The sequence below is a fragment of the Neolamprologus brichardi genome, chromosome 3, assembly GCF_056152115.1.
Source record: "Neolamprologus brichardi isolate AB-2024 chromosome 3, ASM5615211v1, whole genome shotgun sequence".
In the NCBI taxonomy this organism is placed as follows: domain Eukaryota; kingdom Metazoa; phylum Chordata; class Actinopteri; order Cichliformes; family Cichlidae; genus Neolamprologus; species Neolamprologus brichardi.
The window spans coordinates 51163469-51190104 of record NC_142106.1 but is presented as its reverse complement, the minus strand read 5'-3'; the positions used below and the strand labels follow the sequence as shown (position 1 = coordinate 51190104).

At 42.1% G+C, this 26636-nt stretch overlaps 2 protein-coding genes across 3 annotated transcripts; one reads left to right on the top strand and one right to left on the bottom strand.

Moving 5' to 3' along the window:
- Positions 1–1120: 1120 nt before the first annotated feature.
- LOC102791909 (homeodomain-interacting protein kinase 1-like) lies at positions 1121–3223 on the top strand. Its single transcript, XM_006780477.2, has one exon. It carries the CDS (start codon positions 1121–1123, stop codon positions 2975–2977), a length of 1857 nt encoding a protein of 618 aa, XP_006780540.2. The 3' UTR covers positions 2978–3223.
- Positions 3224–19826: 16603 nt separating this feature from the next.
- On the bottom strand, positions 19827–26427 carry LOC102784895 (BPTF-associated chromatin complex component 1). Of its 2 annotated transcripts, none has more exons than XM_087837856.1 (5): positions 26115–26427; positions 25307–25401; positions 23198–23424; positions 22937–23044; positions 19827–20945 (listed from the first exon to the last, which is right to left on the bottom strand). In XM_087837856.1, exons 1-5 carry the CDS (start codon positions 26133–26135, stop codon positions 20881–20883), a joined length of 516 nt encoding a protein of 171 aa, XP_087693982.1. In that variant the 5' UTR covers positions 26136–26427; the 3' UTR covers positions 19827–20880. The 2 variants fall into 2 exon arrangements, with proteins under 2 accessions (XP_087693982.1, XP_087693983.1); XM_087837857.1 differs by having other exon boundaries at positions 23198–23421.
- Positions 26428–26636: the final 209 nt, after the last annotated feature.

The window sequence follows — 26636 nt, the reverse complement described above, 5'->3', positions numbered from 1 at the left end:
CTGAGTATTTGAGTTTGACGATGGTTGTGAATCGCCATGAGTCTCCAGTCAAAGTCAAACTTATAGACTTTGGCCTCGCATGTCCTGCGTCTGCAGTGATGCCTGGTGACCGTGTGGGGACGGTTGGTTATAGTGCACCTGAAGTTATGCTTGGCCTTCCTTATAACGAAGCAAGTGACATGTGGTCTCTGGGGCTGGTGGCTGTGGAGCTTGGTACAGGGGTGCCACTCTACCCTGGAAATGAAGACTATGATGTTTTGAAATTCATCATAGAGACTCAGGGTCAGCCACCAGATCATGTTCTGGACTCTGGCGTGTACACTGAAGACTATTTCATTGAAGACAACGACAACCAACAACGCTGGACATTTAAGACTGACCAACAATTTCAGTACGAGACAGGATATGAGTCCCTGGAGACAAGATACATAAAACTGACGCGTCTCGATGACCTCGAACAAGTAATGATGTTTAGACGAGGACCTGAAAATGGCCAACGTTTGTTTGTAAGCTTAATTAAACAGATGTTGGCCTTGGATGCAAACCAGCGCATAACACCGTCGGAGGTTCTCCGGGATCCCTTTTTCAACCCTAAGAGTTCCCCTTGCATTGACATGAGTGCTGAAAGACCACAAAACCCTGTGGTCTTTCAGCACCCTTCAAACTTGAAATGCAAGAGATCAGAGAAAATCAACTGCAGTTTTCAAAACTCAGTTGAATTTTCTCAGCAAGTATTCGTCCACACATCAGCCAGCCCATCCTTCAGCTCAGATGAGCTTGAAATAGTTGAAGGGAGCATTTTGGGAAACCACTACAAGGTAGAGGCTTTCCTCGGAGAAGGGGGCTTTGGTATTGTTGCCAAATGCCGTGATACCAAAACCAACCAAGCTGTGGCTATTAAGGTGAACAAGAAAAATGGAACGGCTTTTTCCACGACGGAGAGCGGGTTTGCTTAAAGTTCGAACTCCTTGATCAATGCCTGTGGGACTATATAGGGGACCGGAAAAACCAGGGTCTCCCCATAAGCGAAGTCAGGCCAATTTTAGGTCAACTCACAAATGCTCTGTCCCACCTGGGTTCTTTGGGAATAGTGCACGCTGACCTCAAACCTGGAAACATCATGGTTGTGAATCGCCATGAGTCTCCAGTCAAAGTCAAACTTATAGACTTTGGCCTCGCATGTCCTGCGTCTGCAGTGATGCCTGGTGACCGTGTGGGGACGGTTGGTTATAGTGCACCTGAAGTTATGCTTGGCCTTCCTTATAACGAAGCAAGTGACATGTGGTCTCTGGGGCTGGTGGCTGTGGAGCTTGGTACAGGGGTGCCACTCTACCCTGGAAATGAAGACTATGATGTTTTGAAATTCATCATAGAGACTCAGGGTCAGCCACCAGATCATGTTCTGGACTCTGGCGTGTACACTGAAGACTATTTCATTGAAGACAACGACAACCAACAACGCTGGACATTTAAGACTGACCAACAATTTCAGTACGAGACAGGATATGAGTCCCTGGAGACAAGATACATAAAACTGACGCGTCTCGATGACCTCGAACAAGTAATGATGTTTAGACGAGGACCTGAAAATGGCCAACGTTTGTTTGTAAGCTTAATTAAACAGATGTTGGCCTTGGATGCAAACCAGCGCATAACACCGTCGGAGGTTCTCCGGGATCCCTTTTTCAACCCTAAGAGTTCCCCTTGCATTGACATGAGTGCTGAAAGACCACAAAACCCTGTGGTCTTTCAGCACCCTTCAAACTTGAAATGCAAGAGATCAGAGAAAATCAACTGCAGTTTTCAAAACTCAGTTGAATTTTCTCAGCAAGTATTCGTCCACACATCAGCCAGCCCATCCTTCAGCTCAGATGAGCTTGAAATAGTTGAAGGGAGCATTTTGGGAAACCACTACAAGGTAGAGGCTTTCCTCGGAGAAGGGGGCTTTGGTATTGTTGCCAAATGCCGTGATACCAAAACCAACCAAGCTGTGGCTATTAAGGTGAACAAGAACCGCACTGATATTCTGCAACAGGCAAAACTGGAAATTTTCATCCTGGAACAGCTGCGAAGGTTGGATCCAGATGCCGCCAACATTGTCAAATGGAACGGCTTTTTCCATGACGGGGAGCGGGTTTGCCTGAAATTTGAACTCCTAGATCAATGCCTGTGGGACTACATACGGGACCCAAATAATCGGCGTCTCCCCATAAGCGAAGTTAGGCCAATTTTAGGTCAACTCACAAATGCTCTGTCCCACCTGGGTTCTTTGGGAATAGTGCACGCTGACCTCAAACCTGGAAACATCATGGTTGTAAATCGCTATGAGTCTCCAGTCAAAGTCAGACTTATAGACTTTGGCCTCGCATGTCCTGCGTCTGCAGTGATGCCTGGTGACCGTGTGGGGACAGTTGGTTATAGTGCACCTGAGGTTATGCTTGGCCTTCCTTATAACGAAGCATGTGACATGTGGTCTCTGGGGCTGGTGGCTGTTGAGCTTGTTACAGGGGTGCCACTCTACCCTGGAAAAAAATATTATGATGTTTTGAAATTCATCATAGAGACTCAGGGTCAGCCACCAGATCATGTTCTCGATCCTGGCGTGTACACTGAAGACTATTTCACAAAAGACAACTACAACTACAACCAACAACGCTGGACATTTAAGACCGCCCAACAATTTAAATACGAGACAGGATATGAATCTTTGGAGACAAGATACATAAAACTTAAACGTCTGGATGACCTCGAACAAATAATGATGTTTAGACGAGGACCTGAAGATGGCCAACGCTTATTTGTCAGCCTAATTAAAGAGATGTTGGCCTTGGATGCACACCAGCGGATAACACCCTCTCAGGTTCTCCGGCATCCCTTTTTCAGCCCTGGCCTCTCCAACAGGTTCCCAAGTATCAACATTGAAAAACCATACAGAGTCAGTCTCCAGCATGGCATCTTCCACCCTGGACAAAAGTGATAAAAACACAAACTGGGGTTGGAAAAGGATATTAACAGCAAATTACACTGGAAATATTAATTAAGCTGCTCCAATAATTATCACTTTGGCTTTTTTTTTTTTTTAAATTTTCACTCCCCCCACCCCAACCAGTCGCGGCAGATGACTGTCCCTTCCTGAGCCTGGTTCTGTCGAAGGTTTCTTCCTTTTTAAAGGGAGTTTTTCCTTCCCACTGTCGCTAAATGCTTGCTCATAGGGAATCTTCTGATTGCTGGATTGGCCAAAACTCTAGGGGAAGTAGCAATTCTTGTGAAAATTAAAAAAAAAAAAGCCTACCAATATTCAAAGCAGAGCAGCGGACACCTTACCATCACATCAGTCCTTTAATCCGACCTAAAACACCATGTTTACAGAAATAAATTCCATACAAATTGGAAATAAATTGTTGTTTTTGATTGTTTATAAATATATAGTGCTACCCTTCAGCCTCCTAGTAGACATACCTGTGTTATAAATGTGAAACTCCTCCGATTTTCAGAAAAGTTGACCTCTGACCTTGAAGTCAAGGTCACTGAGATTTAAGCTTCACAGAGATTTTCAGTAGATGCAACCATGGTATTGATTTGAAAAATCTACACAATCACAAACTTAGGCTACATCCACATGTACACGGGTATATTTTCCGTTTTCATTTTAAAAAATAATCCCGTCCACACGTAAAGGCAGAAATGAAGGAAAACGCTGCTAGGAACACGCCAAAGGAACAAGTGGCGATATATTCCTAACCGTGCAGAAATGTTGGCCAATCAGAAGTCTAGAAGCCTCGGTGGGAAAAAGTAAACAAAGCTGGGGCATAGAAGCAGAACCGAGTCGTATGTGTGGAGGGACAGTAACTGTGTGTGTATATGTAAGCATTTAAACACTGCAGAGAGTACAAGTAACAGTAACAGTATTGTAGAAATTCATTTCACCGAAACGATAACGTGGCGCACAGTGTGACGTCAAAAAAGGCGCACACCTTTGACGCTGCGTTTTCTCTGTTTTCTCCGTTTTTCTCGTCCACACGTAAATGCAAAAACTGAGTTTTCAAAAATTTCAAAAGTTTTTAAAAATCTGCGTTTTCAGTGACCGAAAACGCTGTTTACGCGTGGACGAAAGGTGCAAACGCATAGAAAAATCTGCGTTTTCAAAAATACCCGGGTACGTGTGGACGTAGCCTTGGATGTCCACAGCGCCTCGCCATATACCAAAGATTAAGAGGTGTTTTTTTCTAGGTTTTTATAGAGATTACAAAACACAAATAACAAAAATGTCAATGCTATTTTGATGTTGTCTAATGTAGTGCAAAAAAACAAAAGTAAATAAGGTATATACTACATAGTATACAAAATTTGAGTGGTCCACAATGGGGTCAATGAACAGAATGAAGGAAGTAAGTCTTTTATATGACAATGGTGTGAAAAAGCGTTTTCCTATTTATTTGTATGTTTGTCACACTTAAACATTTCAGATCATCAAACATTTTTTTTTCCTTTTTTATGTAAAAAGAAAAATCCTTTAACTGTCCGGTTTTCTTGATGGTATGATGCTTCTACCACTGGTTTGTCATTAATAAATCAGACTTTGGCTGCTGCAGCAGAAAAAGACAAAGAGAAAATGTAATCACACAAATCAGAGGTGCAGATTTACACTTTACCTGAAACAGAGCAAAAGTGCTTTTTAAATAGGTTAATGAATATTAAGTAATATAGGCTAGATGTCTGGACATTACTAGTTTCATTTGGGCCTTCTGGGCCATTAGTCCTCTGGCTTATTGCCAGTTACCAGCCAAATAGCTTGTGTATTTTATTATCTTAGTGTGTTAAAGATTCTAGTTCTTATTCTGGTCAAACTGTGCTTCATTATTTGTTTACAGCACAGCTACAGTTCCAGGTGACTTCAAGTCAAAAGGATACTACATGTCAATGGCTAGCAGCCTGTATTCAGTTTGAATATTGCAGTAAATGTACCTGGATCTGTTACTATTGACCCTGTGCACGAGAAAATGCTAACTTCCTGGTTTGAGACCGGATGTGGGGTTGTACATTTCCGGTAGCTTTACTTTGCGGTCAATCGCTACTGCGAAGATATACTCCACAATCATGTCCAAAACTCGAAAACGGAACGATCGCGTTAAGTTACAAAGAGCAGAAGGTGGGAACACTCACCACTGTTGTGTCATAAAAATCTAATGATCAATTTTGACGTTTAAAGAGTTTAGATCGATCAGTTGTTTACATCACTAAACACAAGCAGAACTGCATCACTGCAGCAGAAGACACATCGTCCACATTCAGAAGCACATCTCTGTACAGTGACTGGTCTCATGATTTAAACAGGCAAATGTTCAGCATTCAAACTACAGGTGAACAATAGTCAAACCAGATGTTTTCCCGTTATGTCGATATCAGCTAGTCAAGTACACACCTACACAGCATGTTAACAAACCGTGAAAAAAAGCCACAAAAAATTAATGATTGCTGGTAACGGTTTCTATACATTAGTATTTATGAAGGGTATGTTGTGACTTACCTTCAAAATTACAGCGGTCCCTCGCTACAACGCGGTTCACCTTTCACCTCGCTGTTTCGCAGATTTTTTTTGCATGCTTTTTTACGTCCTGCGTCCTGATCGCTGCAGACGATCTCCTCCGTCTCTCCTGTACAGTACAGAATCGCTGCATCTATCGCTAGCAGTGTGACTCTGAAGTGCAGTGCTGTGTGTCCACGATGTCCACGAAACGTTTTGCACCGTCAAAAAATAAAATTGGCTACTTGATTTCACCTATCGCTGGTTATTTTTAGAACATAACACCCGCGATAAACGAGGGACAGCTGAGAAATATAACATTTAAATCCATTTTCTCTTTTCCCCTGAGGCGTGGGGGAAAAATATCGACAAGTCGATGAACATCATTTACAGATATATTGGGTAAATGCCCGAGACATCTATAGAAATGTAAATCGCCGCTTTATTTATTTATTTGCTTAACTTGTTTTGGACCGTAAACAGGGCGCGAATAGGACACCGGAAACAAAGCTCCCCACAGGAGTTTCCGCACCGGAAGTAGCATATGCTAACGTGCACATAGTCTATTGGGTTGTGAATTTGGTCTCACTGTTACATCAAACTTTTAGAGTGGGATAAAGACAAAAAGAAACAAGAGAGAATGGATTTGTAGTTAGAAATCCAAAGTTGCTTCTGTTTTGTCCACACACATTGATGATGATTTCACATCACTAAGCAGGTTATCAAATGTGGACAGAATGTTAGCAGAATCTTATAATTCTCATAAGATTCTGTTTTTGTGTCATTCAATACAATGTGTTTATGTGTGACATACTGATATGAATCATGGCTGCCAGGACAGCTGCCACCACACTGATGTGACACACTACAAATCAACTCTTTGATGCTCTGTGCTGAGTCTGCACAATAACCTGCACTTAAACATTCATTTAATATCACGTACACATATACACATACTGTCCCTCAAGAAGACACTGAGAAAAAATAAAGAATAACATTGAGACTGTAACTTTGCCATAACGCAATACAAACAATGAGGAAACTTCTACCTTTTCACTACAGAACTGGACATAAGAGGATTCAAGGCTGGTTCTTGGAATTTTTTCGAGGCTAGTCATGGAAAAGGAGCACCAGATGGTGTCGGGGGAGCCTTAAAAAGAGCAGCTGACATGATGGTAGCAAAGGGGCATGACATCCCAGATGCAGAAGAGTTATTCAGGACCTTGTCTGAAACAAACACAAGTGTGAAACTGTTCTTTGTAAAAAGTGAAGATGTTGAGAAAGCTATGAGAAAATGCCGAAGCAGATACCAGCTGTTCCTGGAACCATGGGAATTCACCAGGTCATTACTGTAGCTCCAGGAGAACTGATGGTTCATGATGTAAGCTGCATGTGCACAACACGGAAGCAGTTTAACTGCAAATGCTTCAACTCCCAGCGTTTCACTTTTGGCCAGAAGATAGAAACAGCTGTGTCACAGACAGGCAGTGGGGGGGATCCAGAAAAAGAAATCCAGTGGGAAAGTCCAGAGCTGGTTGGTAAATGGTGTATTCTCAGATATGACGATGATTGTATCCAGGCATCATTCTAAACATACAAACAACACAAGTCCAGGTCAAATGCATGCATCGTGTTGGGTCAAACCGATTCTTCTGGCCGCATCAGGATGATATCCTCTGTTTGATGATGTCCTTGAACTCATTCCACCCCCACAGGCTGTGACAAGGTGCCATGTGGAAGTCTTGAAAGAGGTGTGGAACCGACTCACGAGATGAATTCATGAAACAAACGGCACATTCATGCATATATACAGACACACACTCTGACACAGACACAGGCGCTGATACAGACACACACACTGATGCAGGCACACACATGCAGACACACTCTGACACAGACACATGCACTGATACAGACACACACACTGAAATCGTTAACTGATTATTATTGTTATTAGTTCAACCAGTTCATCAAGTTTAATTGTTACCGGAGCAAGAATGAGGTGACTTTTAGCACCTCATCAGCACTTATGCCTAGACACACACACACAGACACAGACACACGCACGCACACACACACACACCCTCACACACACTCACACGCACGCACGCACACACACACACACACACACACACGCACACACACACACCCTCACACGCACGCACACACACACACACACACACACCCTTACACGCACACGCACGCGCACATTATGTTACATTTGAGCAATTCACTTTGCAATGTTTGTTAGTTGTAAATATGCTGTTGTGGTTGCTTTTACTTTAGATTACAGTTTTTTCTGATGGCTTGAGCACATTTTTTGTAAATATTGGCTATTTTTGCAAAACTCTACACACAAATAAGAAAACTCTTCACCCAGTCACCAAAACATTGTAGTTTCCTTGTAAAAGCGAATAACCTTTGCTTAAAAGTTGGGGTGGCTGTAGCTCAGGTGGCAGAGCAGGTCAGCCACTAATCAGAAGGTCAGTGGTTAGATCCCAGGCTGCCTCCTGGCTGCATGCCAAATATCCTTGGGCAAGATACTAACCCCATGTTTGCCTACTGGTGGTGGTCAGAGGGCCCGGTGGCGCCTGTGTCCGGCAGCCTCGCCTCTGTCAGTGCGCCCCAGGGCAGCTGTGGCTACAATGTAGCTTGCCATCGCCAGTGTGTGAGTGTGAATGGGTGAATGACAGAATGTAGTGTAAAGCGCTTTGGGGTCCTTAAGGACTAGAAAAGCGCTATACAAATGCAGGCCATTTACCATTTAACTCTCCACACCTTTGTAAAAATGGTATTTTTGTATCCAACAGTTAACACAAGCCATCATATTAATAAGCACACAATGCACCAACTACACACTAATGGTATGAATGAAAAACACATCTGGCTTTTGCTTTCTCTGTGCACAAGGTAGACTATGTCAGTTTGAGCTCATACTTTTGTCATAGATCCGTAAGCATAGAGGGATCCAAACTTCAAGTACTGGTGTTTATTTACACACATCAAAACAAACACAAGTGTTTATTTCCAAGTATAGGATTATTTGCAATCGCCATGTTGACTATATGGGTTTCTTGGTCTGCAGTGAACATGCGTCCTCTGCCCCCAGCATCTGGTCATCTAGCAATTCTGTAAAGTAACAATTTCAGTATTTTTACATCTATGGTATTGTTGTGTTTCTCATTGGCATACGGCAGTGCTACAAATCTTAGTGCAAAGTGACTGTACTAACCGATTCTCATTTCAAAATGTCCTTATGATGCTTGCTACAGAGTAGTGGCTCGAGTTAGGCTGAACCCGTTGGCCAGCTTCCCTCAGGGTCATTCCACGGTTGATTACATGGTCCACTATTGTAGCTCTGATGTCATCAGCAAGTCTGTTTCTTACTCTTCTTACCCTTCCTCTCCCCCCTCCTTGTCCTCCTCTCCCCCCTCCTCATCCTCCTCTTGCTCCTCCTTGTCCTTGTCGTCCTCTTCATCCTACTTCTTCACCTCCACGTCCTCTTCCTCGGCCTCCTCTACTTCTCACTCTTCCTGCTCCCTCCATTGTACTCCACATGGACAGCTTACCTGTATTATAGTGCTTAGGCTGATTGCAAAGTGAACTAATTATCTAAAACAGTTTTCACATGTGACAGTGTGCCAGACAGTTGGCAAAATAGTGTAAATAATGGCCTTAAACGTGTATAGTTTTGCTAGGAGTGCGTTGATCATTTGGGAATTGAGTGTAAAGCAGTGAGTTGTGTTTAAAGTTCTGCAAAAAGAGTGCTGTGCAGTGGATTGTAGCTACAGGTTTGCAAAGTGTGTGTTACAAAATGGCAAACTGAGTGCAAAGCAGTGTTTGTGCTTTTAGTTTTGCAAACTCAGTGAGTGGTTTTGCTATAAGTATTAATCGTTTTAGAAATTGTGCTATGAGAATCACAGTTAGGGTTTAAGCATTCTGGTAAAAATGTACTGTTTAATAATGGTAAAAAATAATAATAATGGTAAAAAAAAAAAGCAGCAATTCATTCATTTTAAATGATCAGTAGTTTCCCTGGTGTATAGACAGTAGCAGGGTGAGCAGTCACCGCTGCCTCGTTTGTGCCTCTGGGAAATCCCATAGAGTGCTGCTGCGCCTCCAACCAGAATCTCGGTTAGCTTGCCAAGGTCGCTGAAAAATTTGGTGGAAGTGATGTGAGGAAAGCAGGAACAACAGAATAAATACACATTAAAGTTTGATGACACTCCAGATACTGAGGCAAAGCTGCATCCATCAGAGCATGAATGTAGTTAGGAAGCACTCATGGTTCAGAAGGAAGTGCTGCTGTGAATGTGGCATGTTGAGTAGAGCGCTTTGAGTACTGCGGGAGAGTAGAAAAGTGCTATATAAGAATCAGTCCATTTACTATCTAACTTCAGTCAGATGTTCTTCATGGCAGGAAGTTGAATAAGAAGGTACCTGTCTCATTTGGCAGCCAGTCTGGAAGGCTGTAAAGCAACAATACAACCCAGTGAAGCAGCTAAAATATATTTAATATATCAGTGTAGAAGATGAGGCTCCTGTGACAGGTTGGACTTCCTGAGTTGCCGCAGTAAGTTCAACCTGTTGGGCCTGTTGGGGTGGCTGTAGCTCAGGTAGCAGAGCAGGTCAGCCACTAATCAGAAGGTTGGTGGTTCGATCCCAGGCTGCCTCCTGGTTGCATGCCAAATATCCTTGGGCAAGATACTAACCCCATGTTTGCCTACTGGTGGTGGCAGAGGGCCTGGTGGCGCCAGTGTCTGGTAGCCTCTCTTCTGTCAGTGCGCCCCAACGTAGCTTGCCATCACCAGTGACTGAATGTAGTGTGAAGCACTTTGGGGTCCTTAGGGACTAAGTAAATGCTATGCAGGCCATTTACTATTTAAGTAATGTTTGCTTTAATGTCAAAGTTTTCCCCCAAGAAGTTAACAAGTGAAAGAAAACAGATCTTTGTATTTGTCATTTCATTACAAACCAATCTTTTTTCTCTTGTTTCAGGTATGTGTCCTCCAAGTGCTCCACACTCAGTGGAATAGCTTCATGGAATATTCGATTATCCAGCTGAGCATTGTTGCAGACAAATGCAAAGTGATGTTGCAAATGTTGGACGTTTTCCAGAGCAGATATCCTGTGGCAATAAATGTCCTTGATTACCTCGATGATTTGCAGATATACCTGGCTGCTAACAAACAGCTTTGTGAAGAAGTGTGTTGAGTAGGAGCAGAAATCTAAAGTCAAGCTGACCAGATACATAATAAATGGTCGACAGCTTCACCAACACCACCCCTGGCTTCTCTTCAGTACCTTCAGGAGATGAGCAGCTACTTCAGCAGCCTAGGACCAGCAGCACTCCAAGCATCTGTGAGTGGGACTGTGGACCGTGATGCCTTTGGGCATGGTGTACAGGAGTGGGTTGCTGTGATGAGCAAACTAGCTTTGTGCTACCAGGAGGCAGATCCTAATTCTGCTGATGGTGAGCAGCACATCAAGCAGGAACTTGACGGCTCTGGTTTTCCTGGACCATAATCGCCGACTTGAGAGTACTGTCGCTTCAGTGCACTTGACGAAACTGAAATGTGAAAGCACATAGATTTTTAGTAACCTTATTGTAACACACCCAAAGAAAGATTCTAGGTCTGACCAACCGTCTCAGCCGTGGGCAAAAAGATGACAGTCAATAAAATTCTAAAAGATAATTTATTGACAAAAAAAAATCAAGAGATAAAAGATAAAACAGTCCAGTGTCCCATTTATGAATCAAATAAAAACACACAGTCCCAAGGCCAGAGCCAGCTATGCCACACGGCCAGTTGCACTGCATGTGTTGCCTTTAACAGGGGTAGAAGTTGTCCTTGGAGACCCACCACCCTGAAAGCATATAGCCAGTGATCACTCCAGCCTCTGCAACTCTGCTGCCTTTAGGCTGTGGCATATAATAGGCCCTGGCCTGCACAGAGAGACAAAAACAACACCTTCAGTATAAAATTCATAGCGCAAAACCCATCCATCCCAAACATATCTGATTTCATCTCATCACATACCTGCACAGAGAGACAAAACAACACAGCAGTGTTTGTAGTGTGGGCTATAAGTAGACCAGTGTATCAGTGCAATCAAGTATACCTGCCTCTAATTAGGCCAGCCCCAGCCATTGGCTCACCAAAAATGTGACACACACACACACACAAAACCACTCCCAACCCAGTGCAACTTCACACAATAATATGGAGCTGAATTAACACAGGCACATTAGTCTACCATGTTGCATTATTATTTGAAGGTATGTTTGCTGTTTTAACTACACACTGAAATGTTGAGTTTCTGTTCAGATGCACTGTAAACAAATGCAGATGATTTCTTTCAGTTATTTCTTTCATTTTTCTACTGAGATCGATTAAGAAGGACCACTGTTATTTGAAATGTGTTGTGGAAAGAGGTGCAGAAGCAATATGAGCTGAACTGAATCCCAAACTGATTTCCTTGAGGTAAACATAAGTCAGTGGCTTTACTTTTATGGTGCCTAATGAAGGTTTTCTTTCTTTTTTTTGAAGTGCTATTTCAAAAGAATTTTATTTATGTCCATATCAATATAAATATATAAAAATATATAATAAACTTCATTTCTAAGCCATCTACCTCATTGATACAGGAGGGGGGGGGGGCTCCACACAAGTATTCATACATGTTTAGAAAACACCACAACAAAATCAAAGTAATTTTGATCGTTAAAGATCAAAAAACAAAACAGAAAAGACACCGCAAAATCTCGGAGCAACTGAATAAATTTCATATCACAAGTCGTGACGAATGAGTGCACGCGCAGTGGCTGTAGGGGGAGCCACTGAGCCAGCACGTTAGCTGCTCCGGTCAGTTCGAAATTCAAAACACAACCGCCTTTCAGAAATCTCCCGTCTTGCACCGCGGCTCAAAAAGCCTCTGACGGTTATTTTAATTTAACATAAAAAATAAATAAAAATCGCAGAATGTATATTATTCAAAACTATGGACACGAGTGGGTCGCGGTGGTCGGCAGGCACATTTTGGTATGAATGAAATATTGCTACTTGCACGTTTAAATTTCTATTTATTTTTTGTGTGTGTGACGGCTGCGTGGGTAGCAGAGGAGCCACTGCCGTTGGCGCCACTTTCAAATCCTCCACTGACACAGAATGAGAGCCCGTCTTCAAATACATTTACGCACTATTTCGCTTTTTCATAAATACTGTAAAACCAGGATTATCTTAACATTATTTCTCCTTTGGATATTCTTTTTCTTCCGAAGGTAAGAGTTTCTTTTTCCGCCCCAATTTTGATTAATAAAGTATTTAGTCTTTATCTTTTTATTTTAATTTGTAGGTAAGTAACTTAAAAGTGTTTACGTGTTATGGCCGGTAGCTGCTTTGTAAGCGTGGACGTGCTGTATAGTAAAGGCTTTGTGCGAGCGATGCTTAGCAGACTAAATAAAGTGCCGCTTGAAACAAAAGGCTGCGTGACTGCACTGCGTCAGACACTGCTGCGCGTCCATTTCTGCACTGAGACAAAGTAATCATAATATAGCATCTTAGCAAATGTTCAAATATAGCTTATTGTTAACAGTGCAGAACTTATATTTCTTTACAAAAGAGTTTAAGCGATAAGTGGAAAAGTTGAGGAAGGGGACACTCCCCTAGTCACAGCCTCCTCCCCAGCAACCACGCCAGCCCACTCGGCTGCACACTGTGTCTAAATACGACGCTAATCTCGCCTTCAAGCACAATAAACAATCAAATAAATAAACTTAAGACAAAACGCCCTGTTAAATAGAGGAAACATTGAGTCCAAAAAGTCCAGGCTCGGAAAACGCAGTGACTCAGCAGTTTCTCACCTGCGCAGCCTGTCAGCCTCATCACAGCGGACTGCGCACTTTATTACGGGCAGTTATCGAAATAACTTTTAGTTTACTCTAAGATCAGTCAACTCTGATTGTGTGTTAGTTTTTAGAATAATGAAACTAATTTTAATAAATTGTTAATATAAAGCTTTAGGCAACATGACAAATAGATGATTTCTAGGCAAACTATAGGGAAAGTTTTTTCTTTTTAAGCGTGTCGTTTACAAACTGATAGAAAAACGAGGTAAAAAGCGGAGCAGCTACAGACAGCTGAATGACCGAGAAACGGACTCTGACATTAAAAAGTCTCCCTCTTACTGTTCAACGTTTTTAGGTAAGACTCTGGTTGTGTATGTGCTGCACACCATTATCTGAGAGTGAAGTAACATTTCTAATGTCTTCACTTTTATTTTTATTTTAGATTAAATCATGTTTGGTGACTTACAAAGAAAAGGTCACGATGACTGTGCCTCACCAAGAAGATAGTGTTTGCTTATTCTGACAGAAACTGCTGCTCACAAAAAGGAGAATATTTTTGCAGTATAGTTGGCATCACTTTGTTCTAAATATTACTTTGTTTTAATTTTTAATCCATAAAACATCAAAAAATACAAAGTATTAAATTAAAGTAGCAACAAGTGACGCCTTTAAAAACCGAAGTTGAATCGATTTTGTTTAAGAAGACTGTAATGACTGAATTTTGTTTCCTGTCGACTGAAACAATTAATTCAAAAATGTATCAGCAACATTTAGGGAAATTCTGGAAATAATTATAATTCTTTTATTATATTCGTTAGAGCTGTGTTCACTGAATAGTGAAGTGGCCCAAATTGAAAAGCTAAAATTTCTTTACTGTATTATTTTATATTTACACTGATTTAAATCCATAAGGTCAATTTTAATAAAGTTTAACACTGCAGCTGTGGATATTTTTCACCATTTCTTATAGCATCAGATATTTTATCTGATCCATAAAGATCTTCAGCTGTGCTGTTATGCAGCAGGTCAAATATTCACACATGCAATATAAAAATTGTAAAAGAAAAAATAACATAATTCCAGGAACAACAAACTTTAAACTTCAAGATGCGAATTGCTATGGAAATATTTCCCAATGCGTCACATCCAGACTTACACAGTAGAGCTGAGTAAACAAATCTTTAAACTCTTTTTTGTCTTTACTACAAACACATCGAGGGCCTCAGCCTGCAGAGATGTTAAGAAATGGATTAAGATCATTTCAGGATTATTCTATTAAGATTCGATTGACATAGACGTGAAGAAACCTCGTGTGGCTTAGCCAATTTGAATTCTTCTCCTGGACTGATGGTGTGGTGTTAGCCATTATCATCACCTGTAAGTGATTAGAGTAAGACTGCTTCATGCGAGTGGAAAACGAGCATACTTTGTATTTTGGGGCATCCCACTGTTACACCGAGTAATGCTGGAGGAGTTGCTCCATTAGAGCCCGGTCAAGGATTGATCTCAAGTTAGCGCCGGGCCTTTTTCTTAACGTGCACATGTTTTATTTTTCTGTGTGTAAAAGTGCGTAGAACAGAAAGAGAGGTAGGCAGGGCCACCTCCTTGTAAAACAGTGTAGTTTGAGAGCAGCACTTTCAGCAGTGCGAGTCTTCCTCCTTCCTGTCGACTGCCATGTCACGGCCATATGAGAACATGAGAAAATAGAGTCAGGCAAACACTGAGTGTAGCTCTCAGTGCGATTACATTTGTGCATTAATACTAGTCTGTGTGTGTTTCTGTACTCAGCTTCCTTTGTGTGTCGCAGCACAGAGAAGCTGGCGGCTCACTGTACGTGCCCCACTCGTGTGTTTGCTGTGGTTTCTGTTTTTTATTTCGCAACATTAGCCTATAAAGTCGGCTCCTCAAACTGTGTGAATGCATAAAGAGCTTCCTCTCAGAGCCACACTATTCTTCATTTTATATTCCTCCCTCTCCTCCCTCCCTGTCTTCTCAGGCTCTTTCTTTCAGTCTGACGGTGGAGCAGCTTGCCAGGCGTACAGCCTCACTGCTCCGCGCTGCGCTGCAGCCCCTCTGCCTCGCACAAATAAATTTTTTACGTGCAAACGGCAGCTCCGACAGACCCCTCGCTTTACACCTGTCTCACACACACACTCGGGAGCGTCCAGATATTTTCTTTCGATTTTTCGCCGCCCCCGAAAATGTCGATTTGTATTGTAGAAAGTGACTGCTAGGGAAAAAGGCTGCAGCCCTGTAGGTTTTTATGCCTACTGAGTCTTCTCACTGTCTCAGTGTGCGTAGCTAGGGCTCAGCGAGGCAGCACTGAGAAGGACTGGGACATGCACACACACATAGCTAGAAGGTGAAAGGCCAGCAAGGAAGGATGAGGGGGCACGAAGTTGTTGGTTTTTTGTTTGTTTGTTTGTGTTTGTTTGTTTGTTTGTCTGTTTTTTGGGGGGGAGGGGGTATTTTTGGGACGGGGACCAAAACCTGACCAACCCCCTTCCTCCCCGGACACCCCCTTTTACTACGAACAGAAGCAGGAGCAACCAGAAACCCCAAACAGGCCTTTTTTCCAGCTCTCCCTGTCACTGTAGTAGGCTAGCTCTGTCCCTGTGATGGGTGTTTGTGTAGAGCTGCTGTTGGGACTCTCCCTGGTTTTTACTTTTATTTGACAAATAGTCATCCTGTGTGTGTCTGTGTGCGCCTCTGTTGTTCCTGTTTTATGTTATTTTTGAGGACTAGTTCTGACTGTTGGTGTGTGGATTGTTACAATGTATCCACACGAACAGGCAGAAGAAGGTGCGAGTTTACTTTCAGTGTTCTTAGTCAGTAGTTAAGCTAGTTAGCTCATCCATCATCAGGTTAACATCTCAGCAGCAAATGGTAAGTGAATCTTTTTTTTTTAATCTGAAGACTGTAAAATGGCCCGTGGTGCTGCAGGAGCAGGCCACAGACAGGAGCTTTGCCTTTTATTCCCTCCATCACTCTTTGATTCTTCTGTGAGTGAGAGTGGATGTTTGGGACGTAGTTACCTTTTCTGATCACATGCCTTTATAAGGCTTCGTTTGAGCAGCCTTGGAGGTTAAGCATCAGCACCAAACATTTTACATTTAAAACTGTTTGTTTTAAATAAAAACTTCTCGGCCCTTTAAGAGGATTTTTTTTTGCAGACAGATATGCATGCGTATGTTTCCTGTTTACAGCCGAGTTTTATGGAAGTATAAATCTTAAGTGTATCCTGTCAAGTGTGGTGCATCAGGTTCAGTGCTGGCCCCGCCCTGTCCAGTTCAAATCTGTTTTTTCTTTATTCTGACGAATCGGTCAACTAAGTCTCAGTTTCACATTAAAATGACAGAATACTGGCTCCAGTGTAGGGATCCACATGTAAAGTAAAATATATCAATCAACAGAAAATCCTTTAAGTCACAGAGTACAAATTGTCACAAGGTTTCAACTGTTGATCACATGTGAAGGATATTTGCAGGTATTTTATAAACAAAAACAGATTTTTCATCACTGATCTTCTGTAGTTATCTCTGTCGATATATCTGTAGTTGGAAATGCATTTAAATAAATAAAATCCCAGCAGGTTAAGATGACTACTTCACTCTCACTTATCCTTAAAAAGCAACCCTCCCTTGTTTTCTTCTTTCCTCTGACACATGAAATACTGAACTGCAGCCAACATTCACGAATTAGATGACGGGAAAATTGTAAGAGAACCTCTGGGCTGGACCAGAGCAGCTGTACCTTCAATAATACTGTGTGGCATGAGTCTGGATTAGTTCCTAGGGGCTGCATCAACAAGACATGACTTCTTGGACAATTGCACTAACTGATCTGCTCTGATTGCAGTGGTTAAAGCGTGACCCTCTGCAGGGCTGCAGGTAAGATGCTGTTTTACACTCTTGGTATAAAAATACACATTTGGTTCAGTGGAGATTCATGAAAATTGGGATGCAAGTATTTTAATAAATCACTTTCTTTTTTACTTTCAGCTTTTTGAACTTGATGTGTCTTGAAAACTCAGACAGATGTTTATATTTAGTTTCTTTTTGGTGAAAGACTTCTCCTAAAAGCTGCATGTAAATGTCGTTTTTCATTTTCTATCTTTGTTTACATTAGAGTAGGTAGCTTGTTACCACTCAGCGTTCCCCACTGCTGTGTGCTGTTAGTGGTTTGCCTTTAAGGATATAGTCGGGGTAAGTACAGTCATACTTTTTATTTTATTTCAGTTGATTTTTTTGTCGTATGTTTCAGGTGGAAATCATCAGAAAATAAAATGTGTGGATTATTTTAGCATTAAATACTTTGTGGTGAAACATTTTTAATGTTATTTTTCTTCAAAAATATCTGAGCTATATGTCTCCCCCCCCCCACACACACCCCCACACACACACACACCTCACCCCAACTGCTTCCTCTTTTTCTCCACTTCCTCCATATTTTCTCTGTTTTTAAAACAAAACCGAACAGATGAACGGAATCAAAAATTCATACGTGGCTGTCCTCTTCAGAGAAAGGTCACATGGATTTCAGTTTTGTCTTTGCCCTCCCGCCCCCGTGGACATGCACCGGCCTGAGTCATGGACACTCGTCCAGGGTGCGCTCTAGCAGCACATCATGTTTTGCAGATGTGCTGAATGGCTTCAAATCATCATGTGCTGCCACTGTGAGCCCTGGGATCCTCAGCATCACTCTGCTCCTGGTCCATTTTCCTCCAGCTTTGACTTTGATTGCAACAATTTCTGTTACTTGTCTTAAAGCTACGAACCACATGTGGGAGAATGAATGCATGAGTCGCTTTCCTGTTCTCTGTTAGCAGCTGGATGCATCTCATTATCTGAGTATCACTGAAATATGTGGTTTATTTTTCTGTCAAGATCTGTGAAAAGAAAAGAATTGCACTGACATGAATAGTGAGCACAAACTCACATTTATTCTGTTTCAAGCTGAAATCCTTTTGTCTCTTGACAACAAACTCATTGCACCAGTGAGCTGAAAACAGCATTTCCTACTTATAATGAGGTTAGAAAATTAGGACGAATGGTTTAGATAATTTCCTTATTTAGGGTCGACAGCTTAGACACGTTTTTAGGTTTTTCTCTCATAACTATGTTGATTTTATGTTAGTGTTTGTGTGGAACAACCAGCGATTAGACTCCAGCCACAGTTCTCTTTCTAAAGGTTTTTATTAAAATAAGGGAACAATGTGTTTTATCCACATCATATAAAACTAATTTCTGTTTATAATTGTTTAAGAAACTGTGGAACAAACACACAGCTGACCAGGAGTGCCTGCATGTTGCATTGTTTATATTTTGTTGCTGTTTTTCTTGTTTTCGATAGGTACTCGTGTCAAAGCCTGCCAGTCTGTGGAATCACTCATTTCAAATATGTTCTCGTCCCTGCAGAGATCACTGATCCAGCCAAAGCTGCTGTCACAAACAACCTGAGAGGTGTTTGCATTGAAATCTGCTCTTTATATTTCAGATCAGTGTGTGGGAGGCAGATCACTGCACGCTGAAAATATGCTGCGTTACCTGTAGTGCTTGGATTTATTCTTTACTTGTTTTTCCAGAAATGCATGTTTGTGAGTGCGTGTGAGTGTTGGTCACATTCAGTGCATCTGGCTGTAGCAGCACATCATTACTGGTATTTTTCACTGCATTACCAGTATGTTATGTGCTGCTTCTGTCAGACACACATCACTACACTGCTGTGATTGTCATTTATGTTGTTATAAATAAGCAGCACTGCAGTTTAATGTGTCTGAAACGTCCCAGTGGACGAACAGAATGGTCTGTGGGTCGATTATGACTGTTACACATTAATAAAAAGTCAGCATTTGAAAACTAAAATGTCTACTGAAACTGATTTTAGACTCAAAGAAAAGGTTCAAATCTCGTCTCACCTTAAACCACGTGCACGCTAAAGTTCTTTGAGGTCGCGATGGCTTTGTTCCAAGCTCAATAAAATCACACTGTTGGTCACTGTGTTCCTATAACTACGTCCTTGATGCCGTCAATCCACCGTCAGCACCTTCACAGCTTTTAGTTCAAGGGATATTTGTTTAAATCATCCTTTTGCAATTTACTTTTCACTCTGCAGGAGAGAATTGGCATCACTTTTCTTAGTGTCTTAATGTGTTGGGGTGCACTTTGAGGCTGGCAGATAAACTAAAATAATGTTTTCTTCTATTTAGACAAAAACATTTCTTTGGGAGCTAAACAGCAGAATGGAAAAGATGCACAAGCACATTCAAATTCGCAGTATTGCATCATCCCCAAAACATCTGTTTCTTTTAAGCCAACGTGTTTACGCAGCTACGCTTCGCTGCACTTCAAAGCTCAAGCACTATCATGCAAAATGATACTGATGAAAATTCCCCGTCTGCGACGCTCCTGCCAGAGCAATAAAATAAATGAAAGGCGTGAAGTCGAGATAAAATAAATCTTCTATCACGTTAACTTTATGTTCCACTCACATGAATATAACAAAAAGATTAAACAGCATGAAACATGCTAAAATAGACAAAAACTGACAGTTTCTACATACAGAAAAAATAACAATAATTAATCATTTGTTACATTGTTTCAACTTCCAGACTCCAGTCTGGAATAACAGGAGCTTGATGTGGATGCTGGAGAGGTGCAATATCTCTTTTTATTCCCAACACTTTACTCACTTTTAGTCACTTATTCAGTCACTTTAATATTAAAACTGTATATTCTGTGTATTTATTATCTCACTCTTATTTCCTGTTTATGCTCTGTCCTCGTCTTCAACGTCATGCTGCTCTGTTGTATCTTAATCGTCCCTTTGGGATGAATCAAATCTGGTTCTGATATTCAATTGGAATTCATCCACGTTGTCTCAGCTCACTGATGTCATTTTGTTTAGTGGGAAACCAGTTGTGTTTCAGAGCTCTACCAAGAAATCCTGGTAAAGTTAGTTGAGATGTCCTCTTATCATTTTGTTACTGCCATGTCAAAGTTTTAACCACGGATATCTGCCAAAAGTAAGATGTGGATTTCTCAGGACACTGGCTCGTCAAAGACATTAGTCACACATGCCAGCAATTATGCTGTCAACATGACAAATCGAATCTTACAAAGGCATTTGGAGACACTGAAGTGGGAATTATAGAGGAGCTTTTTAATGAGTTTCTGTAAATGCTTTAACTTTGATTAAAAAAAACATGTCCTGCGTCGAGCGGGAGAACTTTTGCAAAGGTTATCTTTAGTCAGTGTAGCCAAGGTTTTTCTGCTGAAATGTAACTTAAATAAATAAAGTGGGCTATTCTAAATGTTTCTCCAACCAGAGTTTAAGGAAATGAAAATTACACAAGGTCACACATTATGCCAACTTGCCTAGAACTAACTTGATCACCAACACATTCTGACTCCTAGTGCTCAGCATCCACTGCTTACAAACACGAGTCCTGATTTTTACTAATTATTTCAAGTGTTTCTTCATCGTTTCTATGACGTTTACAGGAGGATCAGCGGGACAGCAGAGGCAGGTCGCTGGGGTTCATAATGAGGCTTGAGTCCAGGTTCAGAGTATCTGTGGAGACAGAAAAGAAAGTCTCGTATAGTTACTCTAGATCAGCGGTCTCCAACCTTTTTTGCGCCACGGACCGGTTTATGCCCGACAATATTTTCACGGACCGGCCTTTAAGGTGTCGCGGATAAATACAACAAAATAAAACTAGTACCGGTACCGAAAAAAAGACAATTTATTCATAACATGCGTGAAAAGACCAAGGAAAACAGAGTAAATGATAGAAACGATAACAAAATAACGCTGAAAACCGATAAAAACCCTGAAAACTATATCTGTGAAGGTTCTCAGTCATCCAGGTCATCGTAGTCAAAGGAGCTTGCAAAGAAAAAGCGTCTGGACTTCTTCAAGTTACTTGAAGACGTTTCACCTCTCATCCGAGAGGCTTCTTCAGTTCTAAGGTCAAATGGTGGAGAGTCCCAGATATAACCCTAGTGGGAGTGTCCCCCCACAGAGGGACAAAAGGACCCCCTGATGATCCTCTAATCGCCTGAGCCAAGGTGTGGAACTGGGTGTGGGTCCCAATCAGCCAGAGTTTCGGGTGAGTTCATTGTGAAACCTGGCCCCACCTTATCATGCGAATTCCTGAGGTCAGATGGCCCAGGATGTGAGTGGGCGTTAAGGCGTCTGGGAAGGGAACTCAAAACTGGATTATAGATGGCAGAGAGTTGGTGTCGTAAACCACCGCCTCTGTTCAAAGATGGTCGCTTACAGTGGACATAGATGCTTCTTTCACTCCTCTTTCAAACCATCTGTCCTCTCTGTCCAAAATGTGAACATTGGCATCCTCGAAAGAGTGTCCTTTATCCTTAAGATGCAGATGGACAGCTGAGTCTTGTCCTGTGGAGGTGGCTCTTCTGTGTTGTGCCATGCGCTTGTGAAGTGGCTGTTTGGTCTCTCCGATGTAGAGGTCTGGGCATTACTCGCTGCACTGTACAGCATACACCACATTGTTAAGTTTGTGTTTTGGAGTTTTGTCTTTCGGGTGAACCAGTTTTTGTCTGAGTGTGTTGCTGGGTCTGAAGTAAACTGGGATGTCATGCTTGGAGAAAACCCTCCTGAGTTTCTCTGATACACCGGCTACATAGGGGATGACAATGTTGTTGCGCCTGTCCTTCTTATCCTCCCTCGCTGGTGTCTGATCTTCTTTTCTGTGCCTCTTTGCTGACTTTAAGAATGCCCATTTAGGATAGCCGCTGATTGGGACCCACACCCAGTTCCACACCTTGGCTCAGGCGATTAGAGGATCATCAGGGGGTCCTTTTGTCCCTCTGTAGGGGGACACTCCCACTAGGGTTATACCTGGGACTCTCCACCATTTGACCTTAGAACTGAAGAAGCCTCTCCGATGAGAGGTGTAACGTCTTCAAGTAACTTAAAGAAGTCCAGACGCTTTTTCTTTGCAAGCTCCTTTGACCCTGAAAACTATACATTTCACACCTGAGCCTCAACTCTCGCGGCCCGGCACCAAACGACTCACGGACCAGTACCGGTCCGAGGCCCGGGGTTGGGGACCGCTGGTGTAGATCATCAAATGGTCCAAATCTTTACATGGAGCCCATAAATATACAGGCTTGTGGGGTCTTGCCACAGTTTATTGAATTACTGTACGGTCTTTACCTTGCAGTGGCCTGATCCTATATAGATCTGCCTTTATTACATAACCTCCTTTTGTGCTAGTACACATTTACATGTTTTGGATAGTGCAGATGCTCCCAACGTCACTTTTTTAATGTGAAAACCCAAAGTTTCCCTGCTTAAACTCAACTTTAGCTGAATAACTTGCCCAAACTGCTGATGGTAAGGCCAGTGAGGTGCAGGACTTACTGGACGGGGTTTTCTACCTAATTTCTTCTGCTGAACAACAGAAGTCAGACCCGATGATGTTAAAGCAGAAGCTATCTAATCTTTTGACTTGATCCCAGCTTCTGTTTGTTTGTGTAATTCAGCGTAAAACAATCCATCTGTGTTTGATTTCTGTTCATGAACTTTACCTTGATCAAAATTGTTGAGTTTCTTGGAGTTGGATCGCTCGCCGAGTCCCTCGATGTCCACAAGATCGCTGTTCACATCCGAATCATTCAGAGCGCTGAGGGTCACATCTGCACACACACAGCACTCACTTCACTTCTCTGTATCATTTGTTCATTTTTGTGTATTTAACATTTACAAAAAGTTATTATTTACAAGCTACAAGAAAGTTGTTTTTTTTTAATGAAATGAATAAAACTGTTGGTGGAGTCGAGGAAGGAGACCTGCAGTCTTCTGTTTCTTCAGAGGAGGCTGGCTGGAGGGGGGACCCTGGAGACCTGCTGCCATGACAACCTGAGCTGTGGACACAGAGATAACAGCTGGAGGGCCCTGCGATGCTCTGGCAACAGCAAGAGTGGATTTCTTGATGACCTTCTTCGGACTGTCAGAGGTTGCAGGCGTAGCTCCATCTTCATATGGTTTCCTCTTCACTGTGCTCTTTGTCAAACTGCTGGAGGACAGATGGGAGCTAAATTAAGGATTAAGCTATTCCGGCCCACAGTGGGTAGTCTCTGCACATGTGATGACGCAGATGAATCACACGTTCTGTGACCATTTATTTGGTAACTCATCTGACTCTGACTGTAACACTCTGTGTCTGATTCATGTTTATTATTAAAACCGGCTCACAAAGTTACACATGAATAAGACATGTCCAGATTTTTAGTAGATACACCTGTGGTATCAAATTAAAAATTCTACGTTGAATTATTCTCGAATTTTCTGAAAATCTTATGAATGTGCAAACTTAAACCCCTGACCTTGAGATGGAGGTCACAGACTGAACTTGTTTTAGTAGATGCAGCTATGGTGACCCACAAGTTAATGCATTCACAAACCTAACTTAAATGAGGTTATTTATAGTTTATAGATTATTTACAGTACGTGAAATTGTGACATGCATGCTATGCACATGTATAAATTTTGGAGTGTAGACTCACGTAAATGCTCATCCTGTTCTAGCAGATGGTTTCCTCTCCTTAAGGGGAACCTGGTCTGATTGTTGGAGTCTTTCCTTCGATATTTGGGCCTTTACCTTATATAAAGCAGTGACTCCATAGTGTAGTGGTTTACACTACTCAAATCCTTTGGAGTTTGCATCAGAAAGGACATCTAGTAAATCTACTTAATCAAATATCCATCCACTTAGGCTACGTTCACACTGCAGGCGAAAGCGCATCAAACCCGATTTTTTTGACCCTATGCGACCCATATCCCATCATGGTGACAGTGTGAACGGCACAAATCCGATATTTTTAAATCCGATCTGGGTCACTTTCGTATGTGGTACTGAATCCGATACATATCTGATGTTTTAGAAAGCGACTGCTGTTTGAACGGTCGGGTCGCATTAATTTTACGTCACTGACACAAGACAGACGCCAATTATCAGCGCCGGAGAAGCGCCCGAGAAGACGTCGCGAACGCTTCCTGGCAATCCGGTGAAACTGCTGGGAAGACAACGTTGGAGAAACGTGAACATTTTATTTGTTCTGTATAATCTGCAGATTCTGACAGAAATCTGCAACTATCCTTTGAAGCAGCGCTCCTCTAAAACAGCAATAAGGATCATTATTAGGCCAAATGTAAATAACACAATAACTTTATAACTTAAAGCTAAATTGGGAAACGTAAAGTCTAAAACAAGTCTTTATATTAAGGGCCATCAGTCAAACAATATTGCTTGGTTTAGGTCTAAACAGAGCGCGTCATGTGTGACATCTTCTTCTGCGCATGCGGCCGCTTTGAGCGTTCACACTAGAGCGCGTTTGCTGTCACATTTTATTTGTAGTGTGAACGAGCAGACAAAAAAAAAAAAATTGATTTGATAAAAAAATCTGAATTGAGCATCAAGACCTGCAGTGTGAACGTAGCCTTAGAGACCCCTCGTGAAAACGTTTACCTTACTACAGGGGTGGGTAACTCCAGGCCTCGAGGGCCGGTGTCCTGCAGGTTTCAGAGCTCACCCTGGGTCAGCACACCTGAATCAAATGATCAGGTCATTTCCAGGCCTCTGGAGAACTTCAAGATGTGTTGAGGAGGTCATTTAACCATCTAAATCAGCTGGACACATCTAAACCTGCAGGACACTCGAGGCCTTGAGTTGGACACCCTTACTATATAAAGCACACTGAGATTAACCGCTGTTATAGACAGAAAATTTATTTACTTACTTCAATGGTTTATAATGAAATTAAACTTATATAAAGTACATCTTAGTTTTTGGCTCCAACAACAAAAACAGCTAAAGTCCATACGAAATGCAACAACATTACTTTTTATATCATTATAGATAAATTATAATTATACAAGGTGTGTGAGACTAGTGTTACCCGGCAGGACTGGACTCTGCCACTGGGTGAAGCTGCATGGTGAGTTCTCCTAGCTTGGTGAAGGCCGCTCCTGCTGCAGAGAAGATCTCGCCCACCTGGCCAACACAGAGTGGTTAAGTGGACACGTAGCATCAGTGGAAAATGACTACGTATCGTTTCACATGAACGTTGTAATAAAGGGATGTGTACCGTAACATGCTGCGATTAACATTTAGGTGGTAGAGCAGGTCAGCTGAGAGAAGGTTGGAGGTTCAACCCCTGTCTGCTCCAATCTGCTTGCCAAATATCTTTGGGCAAGATACTAAAACCAAATATGAATGTGTGTGGGTGAATGAGGCAAGTTATATAAAGCACGCTGAGTGCTCAGATAGACGTTTATCGTTCTGATCCAGGTTGTTTATGTGCAGTGTCCAGGTTTAACCAGTGTCGTGCTGCTTTGAGACACTGGCTGAACCTGCTGCACGCAGTCACAGCACAGAGCAATACAAGGTGACGTCAAAGCCTCGGTGACGTACACCTGGAGGTATACAGATTCCCCCTCACTGGAAAAGAAGGACCAAAAGCAGCACGTGGGCATAGATGATCCATGATTTCCCACTGTTGCTTTTTAGATAATTTGTCCTGAAACTTAAATAGCGATTTTGCAATATTGTTTGATGTTCCCCTGGAAAAGTTGAGTCCATGTTTTGGCCATTGTGTAGAAGCAGCGGGAAGCTCAGTGCAACCTGGGGTTGGTACGTTTGTGTAAGGATAACTGTATGCACACCGTGTAATACATGCTAGATGTTCACGTGTCAGACTGACTTACTTTAGTAGAAGCTGAGGTCATTTCGCTGGTCTCTGTGATAGCACACACTCAATGATGTCCTCCAGTTGAATTGCAGCTACTACGATGCTAACAGCATAGCCAGGTAGCATTTGGTGCGCTTGCTAATGTAGCTCCACAGCTAGAAAGCAGCTCTCCCGCCGTCTTTAGTATCGCTGCTTGGAAAAGGCAGTCTTTTTCATACCGTGCTGCATACTGCTGCAAAAGGTGTTTTATCTGCCTTCAAACTTCTTTCCTATCACGTCACTGACGACAGACGGACGTGCGCTCGCTCAGTAGATGGCTCGCGCTGGCTTCAGGGTGCACTCGTAAATCTCAGTTTTTAAGAACTCAATGTGACCCGGTGTGTTGTGCCAAAAAGTGATTGCCTGCCAAAAACTGATTTCCAATGTTTGCGTGTATTTTTTATGTGTAATATCTTTACGTATGTTGGTAAATAGACTTCGGTGAACAGCGTTTACAAAGGGGCTATATATGGAATTAAAAAATTAGCTGTTTTTTCAA

What these genes read in the sequence shown, in the direction of transcription:
- LOC102791909 (XM_006780477.2), top strand. Translation starts at nt 1,121, where the DNA reads ATGGTTGTGAATCGCCATGAGTCTCCAGTCAAAGTCAAACTTATAGAC.
- LOC102784895 (XM_087837856.1), bottom strand. Translation starts at nt 26,135, where the DNA reads ATGACCTCAGCTTCTACTAAA. An exon ending in GAAGAAACAGAAGACTGCAG is followed by an intron (nt 23,045 to 23,197) that starts GTCTCCTTCCTC and finishes GTGTGTGTGCAG; the next exon opens with ATGTGACCCTCAGCGCTCTG. An exon ending in ACTCAACAATTTTGATCAAG is followed by an intron (nt 20,946 to 22,936) that starts GTAAAGTTCATG and finishes CTGTCTCCACAG; the next exon opens with ATACTCTGAACCTGGACTCA.